The sequence below is a fragment of the Baudoinia panamericana genome, assembly GCF_000338955.1.
Source record: "Baudoinia panamericana UAMH 10762 unplaced genomic scaffold BAUCOscaffold_10, whole genome shotgun sequence".
In the NCBI taxonomy this organism is placed as follows: Eukaryota; Fungi; Ascomycota; class Dothideomycetes; order Mycosphaerellales; family Teratosphaeriaceae; genus Baudoinia; species Baudoinia panamericana.
In genome coordinates this window covers 1,117,767-1,131,051 of record NW_006911266.1, presented here as the reverse complement: position 1 = coordinate 1,131,051, position 13,285 = coordinate 1,117,767, and the positions used below count along the sequence as shown (strand labels likewise).

Below are 13,285 nucleotides of genomic sequence, written 5' to 3'. Positions count from 1 at the left end.
CCGTCAATTGCATTGCCCGCAACGTTCGCGACCCCAGTTTCTGCACCATTGAACCGGTGTCGTTTGCGACGAGAGTCCACTTGCTCTCGCACTTCTGCCACATCCCTATGCACTGTGTTGTCTCGCTGGCATCACTGAAGGAAATTGTCAAGTCGGCCGCAATGAGTGAAGTAAAACACATGCATTCACAAGCAACCTAGGACGATCAGCGCCCCGCATACCTGTTCCTGTCATCTCAACCACACATTCTGCGCGCAGCCGAGACTAACTGCGAAAAGCCGTCGTGCAACGAAGATGGGCCTCTTCTCACGTAAGCAGAGTAAGCAGCAAGGCAACAGCAGTCATACCAGCAACAGCAACGGCGACGTCAGACTTCCATTCGCAATGCAGCGAACGCACAGCGACCCAGCGCAGAATGCAAGTCTACCCACTGTCCCACTGCCCAAAGCGCCAGATCCGAACCTGGACCCGGCCGGGTATCTACGCAGCATATATGCGGTGCGAGAGCGGACCAAGTTGGTGCTGGAGAAGGCGAAGAGGAACCAACTGCGGCACTTCACCGTGGACATGTCCAAGTTCGCGGATACGGCAGGATATGTAGTGTCCATCATCAAGGTGCGTAATCGGAGCTTCAAAAGCACAAAGATACCGCTGATGGAAGTGTGCAGCGCGACTACGCTCCGGACTACAGCAGTATCCCTCCGCATGGTCGGTGGCAGCACTTCGAAGTCGGTGGGCGACCACGTGTAGATCAGCTCATGCAGAGCTGGCCGAGCTCGGTAGACGCCCAGGAGCGGACACGGAGATTGATTGATCTCTTTGTAGTGTCGGTCTTACTGGATGCGGGCGCCGGTACCAAGTGGCAGTATAAGTCTAAAGAGAGCGGCAAGATGCTCAAGCGAAGCGAAGGTCTTGCCGTAGCAAGCTTAGAGATGTTTAAGACGGGTCTCTTCTCAAGCAATGCCAACCAGCCGTACGAGGTAGACAGTGTGGCGCTGAAGCGACTCACAGTGGACAAAATGGCGAAGGGTCTCCAAGTCTCGGAGGACAATCCTATCGACGGACTGGAAGGCCGCACACGCTTGTTAATACGGCTCGGCGATGCACTCCGCAACCAGCAGATCTTCGGCACTGAAGCCAGGCCAGGCAACATGCTCGACTACCTGCTCTCGCACCCCTCAACCGTAGTGTCAGCGGTGCCCATTATCCCGCTGCCGACGCTGTGGACCACACTCATGGACGGCTTGTCCAACATCTGGCCCAGCACGCGCACTCAGATCGACGGCGTACCGCTGGGAGATGCCTGGCCGTGTGCCTCGATGCCCTCACACCCTACGCACCCCTGGGAGAGCATTGTGCCGTTCCACAAGCTGACGCAGTGGCTTACCTACTCGCTTATGGTGCCCATGGAGAAGCTTGCGAACGTGCACTTCGTCGGCAAGGAGCTGATGACAGGCTTGCCGGAGTACCGAAACGGTGGTCTCCTGATCGACACAGGGTTGCTCACGCTTAAGCCTGAGGACGCCAAGCGAGGGTTGGAGCAGTATCAGATGAATGCGACGAGGCAAGGTCAGCCGAATGTAGAGGTTGTACCACTGTTCACGGCCGACGACGACGTGATAGTGGAGTGGCGGGCACTGACTGTTGGCTTCCTCGACATGCTGTTGGACGAAGTCAACATGCTACTGGGCCTCCATGGGGACAACAAGCTGAGCTTAGCGCAGGTGCTGGAAGCGGGCACGTGGAAGGTGAGTAACATGCCCGTCGTGCAATGCGTCTGATCTCACTGACTTATTTGGAAGGGCGGCCGTGAAATCGCCGAAGTCTCGCGGCCCAATACGAAAGAGCCACCGATCATGATCCTCTCCGACGGCACAGTGTTTTAGGAGAGCTCTTTGTCCGAAAGATGGGAGCCCCCGTGTCCTCCAAACGGGTTCGACGACGGCGAGACAGACGCCGAGACGTTCTGGCGCCGTCTCATCGAATGGACACGCGCTCATAACGCGAGCAACGATGTGCCAGACGGCCGACGCGGCAGCGAGACTGGGATCGAGGCCAAGCGGCGGGAGCATTTCAACCCGCCGCAGGGTGACCATCCGCTGAGAGCACATCCGGTGCAATCTCGTCCTCTTACGCTTAGTAGGGGAAGAAGTGACAGCCTTCACACGACCGGCTGAGGGTATCATGTTTGCTGATATTAGCGATATGCCTGAGCGGGAACCGCTGTTCATGGCGTTGCCTGGGCTGACCGATGCTTGTGGGAGGTCGTGAGCCGAGTTCCATTCTAGCCTTCCTTTTCCATTGAGCAACGGCGCAGGTGGATGGGGTATGCACAGCACCCACTGTCTTCATGGCGTTCATGTATGTCAGGAATGCCGGACACGGTGTAGATGGGGTAATGCGAGACGACTGAAGAGACACACTACCGTATAGACTTATACTGTACTTTGACCGAGTGTACTCTACGTATTTCACTGGCCTGTCACGGTCTACTGGAGTTATATTCCCGAAGGTCGGGTCGTCGAAAGCAGCGCCAAATTGGAACAGTATCAGCCGTTTGGCCATGCATTGGCTCCAGCATCCAGTTCGAGCAAATACAAGTTTCCTTGACTGCGTGGACATGGATTGTGAGACGCTTTGTAACACGACCTAACACTGACCCCGGAGCGCGGCTTGGGGTCTGGCGATAACGCGTGTTGTGGCTTTGGCATGGACGCTGCGAGACATGATTGCATCGTATGACCACATCGTCAGACGCCGATGACTTCGTTACACAGCGAGAACACCGTCATAAGGTACCGACCCGCCTTCAAGTCCGACAAAGACCCTGAACGCAGCCAGGGCAGGCACCTTTGTACAATCCCAGCGCCAGGCAACGCCAAATCCCACGCTATCGCTCAAACATGGTACTCCCCTTCCCATCCCTCGCCTCCTCCAACACACTTGCACTCGCACTGCCCGCCACTGGCTCAATGACGCCCTCAACGGACTTAGCACTCCGCGACTCCATCGCCTCGGCACCCTCGAGCAAATCACCAGCATGCTCTTCGCCTTCATCTTCCTCCCCACCAACCCCACCACCACCACCTCGATCCAATTCCTTCTGCGCCTCGTCCATGCGTCTCCGCACCTCGGCGGCAACTCTCATCCCGTCCGTGACAATGTTATCGAGCATCCCTCTCAACCCCTTCCCGGGTCCCACGACGCCCGCTCCCGCTCCACCGGGGGAGATAGCCGGCTGCGCAGCACTCACACCGGACGATCCACTGAACCCTCCGCCTGAGAAAGCGTTCCCGCCCAAGAAGGGCGAGGACGAAGTAATAGTAGACGACGGCACCGGCGCGTCAACGAGGTTAAAGCTATTCGCGAACCCGCTGTCGAAGAAAGCCTCGAGCGTTTCGTCGGCGAGCACGAGCATGCGGAAAGTGGGGAGGGTGATGTGGACGGGGCTGCCGGGGTCGAGGGCGGCGTTGGCGGAGACGTGGCGGGATGCGGATGTTTGGCCGAAGGTGTTCGTTGACGGCCTTGCTAGTATGGAGTCCTCGCTGGCCGGCTTTGAGCTAGCGTCGTCGTCGCCGTCATTGTCGTCACTGACGTCCAGCAGCGAAACGCCACTCGCCGCCTGATTAGCTGCATGGTCCGGATCAGCATACTCGAAACACCGTCTTATAAACGCCGAGACCGCTCCTAAGAACTGCTCGTCTTTACTCTGCACCTTCGCCTCCCCCTCCCCATTCACAACCGGACTCGGCGGTGGCCCACCAGGTACACCCCTCCGACTCAGAAACAACAGCGCCTCCGAGATCCGCAGAATCCCCTCCCGATCCACCTTCCCGCCATCCCCATCCGAGTCCGAGTAAAGCGAGAAGAAGTAGCTGATAGAACTCATAATATCCCGATTGCCCTTCACCGCCGCAAATCCGTAAACGACATTCTGCAGCGTCAGCGCCCCCATGTGATCAGAATCCCACTTGGCAAACAACCGTTGCATGAAATCGTGGTCCGCCGGCTCCGGGCCACTGCCCCACGGATTGATGGTACTCGGTAGGCTACGACTCCTCACCGAGCCAAAGTACCCTCCATTTCCCCTTTGCTTTTCAGCTTCGTCACCACCGCGGACAGGACTACTCGGGCTATCCGTCACAGCCCACTTGGCGACCCCCGCGAGGAATTCCCGAAAAGCGTCATACTCCATCGCTGTACCGTTCGCCGCTCCGCCCAGCGCCACGCGACCCATTTCCGGCGCCGCGGCGACGATCTCGTCCGGCCCTCGTGCCGCGCGTGAAGCCTTCGCTTTCCGCTCCGCCTCCACTTGTAATATTTGCGCTCGCTGCGAACGTTCGTACAGCACAGCGTAGAAGCGGTCGTATAAGAATCCTAGATCATTCTGGCTTAATTTCTTGCTCTCCGGGCCGAGGTTGCGGATGGAGGTTCGCTTGGCAAAGGACTCGATGTTCTCCATCACCGCCGCTTTATGCTTGGACCGTTGTTCCGAGATGGTATGTTGCGTGATGCCGTCGAACTCCTTGAACGCCACGACCATGAGCGCTTGGAAGTTGGTGATGGCTCTGTGTTTCGGGTTCTCGGATTTAGGGTGTGCGGACTCGCCTAGACGGGCAAAGTACGATTTCAGGACTGAGATGAATGTCCCGTCGTCTGTGGCGTCGAGGAGTTCTTCGCCGTTTACGCGGAGGATGGCGAGGCCGACTTGAAATAGCACTTTCGGACCTTCGAGGAAGAACACGTCTAACACCCGGAACGCAAAGATGAGGGGCATACTGTTGATGTACAAGCTGAGGAACCAAGGCAGACTGACGACGGAGAGCTGGACGTCGTTCTTCTGCAAGTGGTCCCAGATGATGGGCATCGTCTTTTCTACCAGGCTTTCGAAGACGCGTTGATCCAGCAGGGTGCCGTACATGGTTTGGCTATAGTAGCCCGGTAACAGGCGGTCGCAGAGGGTGGAGAGGAGATAGAAGGCCTGCTTCTCGGAGACGTAGATGAGTAAGGCCGCGACGACGATGTTCATCGCTTGGCAGTAGCCGACTTCCGGGTTGGTCCAGGAGTAGGCGGTCAGGACTCTGCGTAGGCGGCCAATACCCTCCTCTGACTGAAATCCAGCATACTCCGGCAGACTGCGATTGAGGTCTTTCTCAATCTCGTCGATCGCTAGACTGCCTTCGCCCTCGAATTTGGCAAGTGTCTCCTGATACTGCTTCGGCTTCTGCAGACGTAAGTAGAAACCCCCCGATGTCAACTCCCACATCTCGCCGCGCAACAAGTTCGGCAGTCCGACTCGAACCAGCCGATGAAAGTCGGGTTGTCGCACCAGCGTGCAATTCCGTCCATTCTCCCGCAGATACTCATGCCATAACCGCATCTTACTGCGATCCCGCAGCTTCCTACTGTTACCCGGATACCGGAATATGCTGCCCAACCCTGTATCAGGCGGTTCTTTCTCCTTCTCCTTCCCATTCGTCTCCGGCCGCTTCTCCACAATCGTACTATCCGCCGCCGGCCGATCAAAGTCCGTAGCGAGGAAGTACTCGCTATAGCAATCTGCGGTCACCGTGCGCATGCCCTCCACCTCTCGTATACCCTGCCGGAGACCCTTCTTCAGCCCATCGCAGAAGCGATCACACTGCTGTCGTGAGCCCTCCAACTGCACGATCAGTTTCGGTGGTGCAGGAGAAGCATCCGGTTTACTATCCGACCTCGGCTCATACCCATTCCACGTCGTGATACTCAGCGCGAACTCATGGCTGGGCGTATGCAGTCTCTCCACCCTCCTCACGGCGCAGAGCGGTAGTGTGAAGCCATTCCCCGCCGGTCCCGTGCCATTCGTCCTTCCCGTGTAGGCGCTTGATGCCGAGGTGGAGGCCGTAGAGACGAAGGAAGAGTGAACAGTACTGAAGCAGAGAAACTGCTCGCTCAGGTGCAGCTGGCCCACGTAGTGGATACCTGGTCCGCGATCCCAGTTCGACTTATCCCAGCTTTTCGTTTGGCCTTGGGAGGTGTGGAAGCGTCGGGGCGACTTTGATTCGGGGAGGGTGAGCTCGGCGGTGATTTCGTAGAGTGGGTTCTGCGTGTCGGGGAGTCGGAACTGGTGACGGAAGAGTTGCGCTTTGGAGGGGCGGGAGGAGGGAGTGGTTAGGTTGGCGAGTGGTCCGGGGAGTGTCGCGGGATCAATGAGTTGTTGCGCCTTCTGGACAAGGTTGGACAAGAACATGCTTGCTGTTGGGAGAACGAGCGTGGGTGGGAGGGCATGGCGGGTTTAAGAGTAGTGGGCTGGCGTTGGTACCGTGACACTCATGCCTCTTCTATATCAAGCTGTATGTCTCTCATGTCGAGGTAACAGTCCCGGCCACAGTTCCAATTCCACCATCACCGCAAGGCTGTTGTTATCTCAGCATGTGCCCAGACTCAAGCCTCACAGTCAGCTCTCGGCGGTGGGACCCCTCGGTAAGCCGAAGCTGGCGGCGGGAGCTCCGGCACCGATGACGATCTATGCAGGAACAGCATAAGGTAGTCTTACATTTGCCTTCCATTTCCTCTTTCACTCTTGTACCTTGATATCAACCATGACTTCCCTGAGCAATCGCATACCTTAAGAGCTCTACAATCAATGGGTTGTTCGATAAAGTAGTGCAGCCATGAGCCATTGGCTTTCATAGTCATCATTCGTAGAACGCTCTCAACACTACGCTAGAGATACTGCAAAAGGGTATCAACGCGCAGAACCAGGTGGCAATCGCCAATCTTCCACTGCCATTGTCCCAACAGAAGCCATCACGACCCCTTCACAATAATGTCCAAGACACATATCCCGCCCTTCCTCATTACAACCCTTGAACCACCCCCATCGTCTGCCCCAACCTCAGAGCCTCCACCGCCTCCGGCCAGCCAGTCCTCCCATACTCGCCCTTCGCCGCAAGCTTGGCACTCCTCCGCTCAGACCCCTAGACCTTAGCACGACCGGTATGCAGCGTCCTCCGGTCACTGCGGAAGAGGAAGAAGATGAGCGTCGAGTAGATAGCTGTGATGAACCACAACAGCATATTAACCAGATCCACCCAAACGGCGTGCTTCATGCGGATCTGCCCGGACTGTTTGGGCGAGGGGTGGTAGTGGATGTAGAGGCTGCCGAAAAGGCCGAAGAGGGCGGTCCAGAGGATACTATGCATCGCCGCCCACGTCAGCAGTGCACCGGATACTACGTGGATTGAGGAGGGTTGACGTACAACAGAATCCAATCCCACCCAAACGCCCAATAGCTCTTGACGAACGGCACGGCATACACAATCGTCGTCACCGCGGCCAGACCCGCGACGACTTCGGCAAAGACCCACCGTCCGTCGGTGTACGAGTGCGCGCGATGCGCGTTTTGGAGGTCGACGCCGTAGAGGGCGCAGACGACGATGGCGAGGATGAATTGGAAGAAGCGGATTACGGCGCGGATGATGGCTGGGCAGGGTCAGCTTTTGGTGTTTTGGAGATCACACGAGAGGCTGGACAGATAACGATTCATACCGCCGATGGCGCCGCCGTGGGAGGAGTGGTCGTCAAGGAACTCCATGATGCCCATCTTGAAGGCGAAGGTGGAGGTGGGTTACTGCCGCTGGGTTGTATGGTGTTGTGCGGGTGGTATGATTTCTCTACCGATTACTGTGTCGTAGTCACTGTGTGCCAGACAACAGTTAGACTCAATCTCTTTCGCTGCAACAGGGCGCCTTTGCGTTGAATGGCAGAAGATGCAGCTTAAAACCGCACCGATCGGAACGAAGGCGCACCTTATAGCTGGCTTCACGTGCGACCACTCCGTTCTGCTTTTCCACAGCGCGAGACAATGCGCTCGCGCGACCCGAATGTTGACCGTTTCGTCTTGTCTCAGCCTGTCGCGCGTGTTGACAGAAGCGCGCGAAACAGAGTTCACTGCTGGCTCATATGACCCTGCTTTACTGCCCCAGACGTCAGTGGCTGCCCCCGAGCTCCAGCAGCGGCTTGGCTCAAGGCCCGTCGCGAACAAGGGTTGTGCGTTGGCGTTGATTGGCTAGAAAGACGTCCTGTCTTGAAATTTATCGCGCTTGGCCCTGTAATTCGCCAGCATGAAACAACAAGCGGACTTTGTTTGAGAAGTCGTAACATGAAGCGTAAGGCTGCAGAAGCGCTGCAGGAACTCAATGGCAATGGCCATGCTCAGGTCAAGCGGCCGGCCACCGAAGCCAATGGCGCAAATGATATGCGCCCGCGCTTCGCCTCCGGACTCTTCTCAGACGAAACGGTAAAAAGCTACTCTTCCGCGTACGCAACTTCCGAACCCTACAGACATGCCGTCGTCTCCGGCCTCATCAACGACGACCTACTCCGCTCCGTTCGGAGTGAGATCGTGGAGAACATTCATTTCACGCCCAAGGAAACGGACATCTACAAGATCCACCAATCCGGTGACCTAGCGAACCTGGACGGCCTCGACCCGGCCGCTCTTGAGAAGTTGCCCAGTCTGTTGAAGCTGAGAGATGCGCTATACAGCCAGGACTTCCGGACATGGATCTCCCGCGTCTCCGGCGCGGGTCCGGTGAGTGGACGGAAGACGGATATGGCCGTTAATCTCTACGTCCCTGGCTGCCATCTTCTATGCCACGATGATGTGATTGGGAGTCGTAGGGTCAGCTATATCTTGTACTTGACTGATCCGGACCGGCCTTGGCAGGCGGAATGGGGCGGTGCGTTGCGGTTGTACGCTACCGATAAGATGAAAGGTGAGGATGGGAAGATGTATAAGGTTCCGCGATCGGAGTGGAGTAAAGTCATTCCTCCTGCTTGGAACCAGCTTAGCTTTTTTGCTGTGCAGCCGGGGGAGAGTTTTCATGATGTGGAGGAAGTGTACCATCCCGAGGTGCGCTGCTCAGACGACAGCGTCCACGACGGCCGATTCCGGATGGCGATTTCAGGGTGGTATCACATTCCGCAAGAAGGCGAGGAAGGGTACGAAGCGGGTCTTGAGGAGCGGATGGCGGAGAAGAGTAGTCTGCAGCAGCTGCAGGGCAAGGCTGAGCAGTTTGATGAGCCGCAGATGCACTGGCAGGAGCCGCTTGCGCTGCCTGGGGAGGAGAAGCAGGCGGAAGAAGACGAAGGCGAGCTTACTGAGGCCGAGCTCGACTTCCTGCTCCGGTTCATGACACCTACCTACTTGACCCCCGAGACTGTAGACGAGCTCAACGACATGTTCGCCGAAGAGTCGATCCTGCAACTCAGTAACTTCCTCGGCGCGAAATTCGCAGACTCCCTCCGCGAAGAACTCGCGCGACGGAATGCATCCGACTCCTCAGCCAACATCTCCCGCCCGCCGCACAAACATCGCTACCAGTACTCCCAGCTCCCGAACCCTGTGCAACCCCTGAGCTCCAGCCACCGCGAACAGAACGCATACCTAGCGGTATTTCACGAGCTACTCCCAAGCCTAGCTTTCCGTAAATGGCTCTCGCTAGCGACAGGGCTGACACTGAAGCGCTGCTCGATACTTGCGCGACGGTTCAGGGCCGGGTTGGACTATCAGCTTGCGCAAGGCTACGAGGGCGAGCAGCCGCAGCTTGAGTTTACACTTTGCATGACGAGTGGGAAAGGGTGGGGTGGCGAGGAGGAAGATGGCGGCGCAGAGGCCGAGGCCCAGGCGGAGGCGGAGGCGGATGTGAATGGTGTGGCAGAGTCTGGTAGTAAAGGTAAAGGTAAAGCTAGTGTGACCGAGCACGGCGGTGTGGCGGAGAATGAGGAGGATAACGTGGGTGGGTATGAAGTTTACATGGCCGGCGACGATGCCGAGGACGAAGATGAAGGTCAAGGCGGCGATGATCACGACGACGGCGTCCCGGTGCCAACGAACATACAGTCCTCCACGGGCGCTGGACAACGCCGCCAGGCTCGTTCGTCGAAGCGCGACAAAGCCGACCCAGCCGTCTACAAGTCCGCCGCAACCGATGAAGAAGATGATGGGATTTTGTTCAGCAACCCGGCCAGCTGGAACACGCTGAGTGTCGTGCTGAGGGATAGAGGGACGTTGAAGTTTGTCAAGTACGTTAGTAAGAGGGCGCCGGGGGATCGGTGGGACTTTACGGGGGCTTGGGAGGTGGAGGATGGGGATGAAGATGAAGGTGAGGAGGTCGTGGATGTGATACCATAATTCTGGCAACTTTGGGTATATACATGAGTCGTTTACTGCTACCTGATGGGATTGCTGGGGATGTGGACGCCTGGCTGAGGCTGAGGAGCGTATCGTGAATGTAGCTTGTGTGTGTCGTATGTTGCTTGTCAGTAGGTTTGTACCTCATCAGCGGCACTACAATTTCGGCCTGTACACCGAAGAGCGACAATCTTCTGCATTAGTACTGGAGACGCATTGAGGGATCTACAACGCATTCACCGAATGTTAGCATTTCCGGGCTCTTGGCTCGCACTTGACTCTGCAGTTCCTCAATGCGGGCAACCAACCAAACTCCAAGCGGGCAACCGAGGGACGATCTACACGCCACAACTTCACTCTAGCACCTACTGCAACCCTACAACGACTTGTTGCGAACCTTAACGGTTCTTAGCGGGCTCCTTGTGCGACTGTATCCAGTACGCCGGATGATCTTTCACCACCGGCGCAATGATCGTCAACGTGTCTGTGAAGCCTCTCCTCACCAGCGCTGCAGCGTGGTAAGCGGGCGCTGACGATGCTGCAAAGTCAGTATGACTGCGATGTAAGTTATAAACCTGTGTCTCCTTTATAAGTTGATGTGCGATGGCATACCGGCTTTGCTCAGGTCTCTATCTAAATTCGCAAGTCGACATGGCTGCTATACGTACCTTCTGCGTGCTCCTAGGCCTCTATTTTGCTGGGGTGAATGCTTCGCCGACAAAACGAGCTTCGACTCCCATCTCCTCCATCACCTCCAGCCAATGGGCAGCGCTCAATCAGTCCGTTGGCGGTAGGCTCGCTGTCGGCTACCCTCTGGCGAAGCCTTGCTACAGTCTATACAACGGCAAGCTCAACATTCCCGACTTAGCTCAATGCAGTGCGGTTCAAAGTGGCTACACCGATGAGATGTACATAGCCACCCAGTATGCGGGCTATCAGAACACCAACTGGGGTTGTACGTATGACCGCATTTGTACCTATGTCGAGGCACGTACTGTACTGACTGTTTTATGCTTGACAGTCTGCCAAGCAAAGGGCCAAGATTGCGGCCTCGACTTCAACCTTCCATCCGATCCAACGTACTATGTCGCTCCGAATAACTGCAACCAGGGCTCAGTGCCGAACTACTACATCAGGGTCCAGCAGGTCTCCGATGTACAAGCTGCGCTTGCGTTCGTCAAATCTACCGGCGTGCCCCTCGTGATCAAGAACTCTGGACATGACTACAAGGGACGCTCATCCGCGCCCAATGCCTTGGCACTCTGGACGTACAATGTACAGCCTGCCATCACCATGCAGAAAAACTTTCAACCTGAGGGGTGCGCAGCACCCTCTGGTATTGACGGTGTAACTATGGGTGCTGGCCAAGGCTTCGCTGGCGTCTACGCCTTTGCGGAAGCGAACAATATCACCATCGTTGGAGGCTCTAGTCGCACTGTCGGTGCGACTGGTGGTTGGATCTCCGGTGGCGGTCACGGAGCATTGTCGAACACACTTGGGCTTGGTGTCGACAACGTCTTGCAAATCAAGGCTGTCTTGCCGAATGGGACGTATGTGACCGCAAACCGCTGCCAGAATCAAGATATCTTCTACGCCCTTCGTGGCGGTGGCGGTAGCACGTTCGGTGTAAACATGGAGATGACGACAACCGCTCATCCCCAGGTCAGTAGCCGATTAATCCTTCTGTCCGACGTCGACTAACATTCGAACAGGTCACTCTACAAGTGGCGTATATCCGCTTCCTTTCCGCCGACATAAACAGCATCAACAAGTTCATCTCGCTCTGCGTGATGAACGCCGATAAGTGGGCGACAGAAGGTTGGGGCGGTTACATCGCTCCTGGAGCCCAATCTGTGTTCGCCTCCGGCATGATTCTGATGACCCCAAAACTGAACCACAGTGCCGCGGTGGCAAGCATGAAGCCGATTACAGACTACGTCGCATCCCTTGGCAACGTGCCGTTGAACAACGAGGTTGACACGAGCCCGTCGTTCTACCAGGCTTACAACACCTACATCTTGCCGAACGAGGAGAAGGTTGGGTTAGGTCTCGCGCTTGGGAGTCGACTGCTGCCGCGTGATCTGTTCACCACCACAGCCGGCCAGCAAAAAGTCACGACGGCTCTCCAGCAGGTTGCACAGATGGTATCCGTGCTCGGCGCCACAAACACCAACCCGGATCTTCGTGCCATTGCCTACGGCGGTCCGCTGCAATTCCTGGTGACGGCTCCATCTTCATACCCCAACAACGACACCGTCCCGTCGTCCATCACACCCGCCTGGCGATCTGCGATCTGGCACACGATTGCAGGTCCAGGTATTCCGAACAATGCCAATGCAGCAACGTTTGCGTCAGCATTCAAGACAGCCCACGACGCTGCAACGGTGCTCCGTAATCTTGCGCCAAACAGCGGCGCGTATCAGAACGAAGCAGACGTCTACGAGCCTGATCCGGCGACTACCTTCTGGGGTACGGACAACTACAATCGGCTTTTGTCGATCAAGAAGCAGTTGGATCCGAACAATATCCTGACGTGTTGGGACTGCATCGGATGGGACAGCACCGACGCCAGATATGGCTGTTACCCGCCGGCTCCGTCGTAAAATGACCTTAATGATGTGATGTCGAAATGAAGTAGTTTTGTAACAATATTGCCGTACTGCCGTCGAACATCTCAAGCTGTGATTGCGAAGCGAATATTTAATAGATGAACCCTACTGTCGTGCTAAGCCTCCCAAGATAGCGCTCTGCCGCTGGTAGCGCGGCAATCAGCATTGCAAGTACGTGAGATGCTCGGGCAGATAAAGTGGCGGGAGATCGCACGATCGGGTCAGGCCAGGCACGGCGATACTGCGGAGTGCAGCCGTGAAAGTGGATGGCGGAGGAGGCGGGGGCATGGCATTACGCCATCGTGCATTGTGCATAAAGCTATGTTATGCACGCCGACCAAAACGGTTCCTTTCGGCGAAACAACCGATCAGCAGCCCACGAACATTCACTTTCATTAGCGCTCCACATTCCCCATACGTCCGCTTCGTAACGTTGAGCCGTACAAGGTGCCGACTATTGACACCGCATACTGCGACATCATAAGAGTCAGTTGCACTA

General features: G+C 56.5%; 6 protein-coding genes across 6 annotated transcripts; 3 read left to right on the top strand and 3 right to left on the bottom strand.

Annotated features, from left to right (window-relative positions):
- Positions 1 to 384: 384 nt before the first annotated feature.
- BAUCODRAFT_124976 (uncharacterized protein) lies at positions 385 to 1,886 on the top strand (the record flags this gene model as incomplete). The annotated part of the gene is made up of 3 exons (XM_007680921.1): positions 385 to 615; positions 669 to 1,748; positions 1,803 to 1,886. 3 exons carry the CDS (start codon positions 385 to 387, stop codon positions 1,884 to 1,886), a joined length of 1,395 nt encoding a protein of 464 aa, XP_007679111.1.
- A 72-nt stretch (positions 1,887 to 1,958) lies between these two features.
- BAUCODRAFT_227173 (uncharacterized protein) lies at positions 1,959 to 2,762 on the bottom strand. Its single transcript, XM_007680920.1, has one exon. It carries the CDS (start codon positions 2,620 to 2,622, stop codon positions 2,137 to 2,139), a length of 486 nt encoding a protein of 161 aa, XP_007679110.1. The 5' UTR covers positions 2,623 to 2,762; the 3' UTR covers positions 1,959 to 2,136.
- A 128-nt stretch (positions 2,763 to 2,890) lies between these two features.
- On the bottom strand, positions 2,891 to 6,229 carry BAUCODRAFT_75151 (uncharacterized protein; the record flags this gene model as incomplete). The annotated part of the gene is made up of 2 exons (XM_007680620.1): positions 2,891 to 5,467; positions 5,498 to 6,229. The coding sequence occupies 2 exons, from the start codon at positions 6,227 to 6,229 to the stop codon at positions 2,891 to 2,893; spliced, it is 3,309 nt and encodes a 1,102-aa protein (XP_007678810.1).
- A 321-nt stretch (positions 6,230 to 6,550) lies between these two features.
- BAUCODRAFT_141621 (uncharacterized protein) lies at positions 6,551 to 7,942 on the bottom strand. Its single transcript, XM_007680919.1, has 4 exons — positions 7,791 to 7,942; positions 7,531 to 7,679; positions 7,242 to 7,464; positions 6,551 to 7,176 (listed from the first exon to the last, which is right to left on the bottom strand). The coding sequence occupies exons 2-4, from the start codon at positions 7,583 to 7,585 to the stop codon at positions 6,960 to 6,962; spliced, it is 495 nt and encodes a 164-aa protein (XP_007679109.1). The 5' UTR covers positions 7,586 to 7,679; positions 7,791 to 7,942; the 3' UTR covers positions 6,551 to 6,959.
- Positions 7,943 to 8,077: 135 nt separating this feature from the next.
- Positions 8,078 to 10,389, top strand: BAUCODRAFT_36731 (uncharacterized protein). The gene has a single exon (XM_007680509.1). It carries the CDS (start codon positions 8,144 to 8,146, stop codon positions 10,175 to 10,177), a length of 2,034 nt encoding a protein of 677 aa, XP_007678699.1. The 5' UTR covers positions 8,078 to 8,143; the 3' UTR covers positions 10,178 to 10,389.
- A 128-nt stretch (positions 10,390 to 10,517) lies between these two features.
- Positions 10,518 to 12,841, top strand: BAUCODRAFT_36730 (uncharacterized protein). The gene is made up of 3 exons (XM_007680508.1): positions 10,518 to 11,132; positions 11,199 to 11,839; positions 11,890 to 12,841. Exons 1-3 carry the CDS (start codon positions 10,829 to 10,831, stop codon positions 12,778 to 12,780), a joined length of 1,836 nt encoding a protein of 611 aa, XP_007678698.1. The 5' UTR covers positions 10,518 to 10,828; the 3' UTR covers positions 12,781 to 12,841.
- The last annotated feature ends 444 nt before the right edge of the window (positions 12,842 to 13,285 follow it).

Coding starts and splice junctions, on each gene's coding strand:
- BAUCODRAFT_227173 (XM_007680920.1), bottom strand. CDS start 2,622: ATGTCCACGCAGTCAAGGAAACTTGTATTTGCTCGAACTGGATGCTGG.
- BAUCODRAFT_141621 (XM_007680919.1), bottom strand. CDS start 7,585: ATGGGCATCATGGAGTTCCTTGACGACCACTCCTCCCACGGCGGCGCC. Junction 7,465..7,530: donor CCACGGCGGCGCCATCGGCG/GTATGAATCGTT, acceptor GACCCTGCCCAG/CCATCATCCGCGCCGTAATC. Junction 7,177..7,241: donor GGGTGGGATTGGATTCTGTT/GTACGTCAACCC, acceptor GGCGATGCATAG/TATCCTCTGGACCGCCCTCT.
- BAUCODRAFT_36731 (XM_007680509.1), top strand. CDS start 8,144: ATGAAGCGTAAGGCTGCAGAAGCGCTGCAGGAACTCAATGGCAATGGC.
- BAUCODRAFT_36730 (XM_007680508.1), top strand. CDS start 10,829: ATGGCTGCTATACGTACCTTCTGCGTGCTCCTAGGCCTCTATTTTGCT. Junction 11,133..11,198: donor TCAGAACACCAACTGGGGTT/GTACGTATGACC, acceptor TATGCTTGACAG/TCTGCCAAGCAAAGGGCCAA. Junction 11,840..11,889: donor CGACAACCGCTCATCCCCAG/GTCAGTAGCCGA, acceptor ACATTCGAACAG/GTCACTCTACAAGTGGCGTA.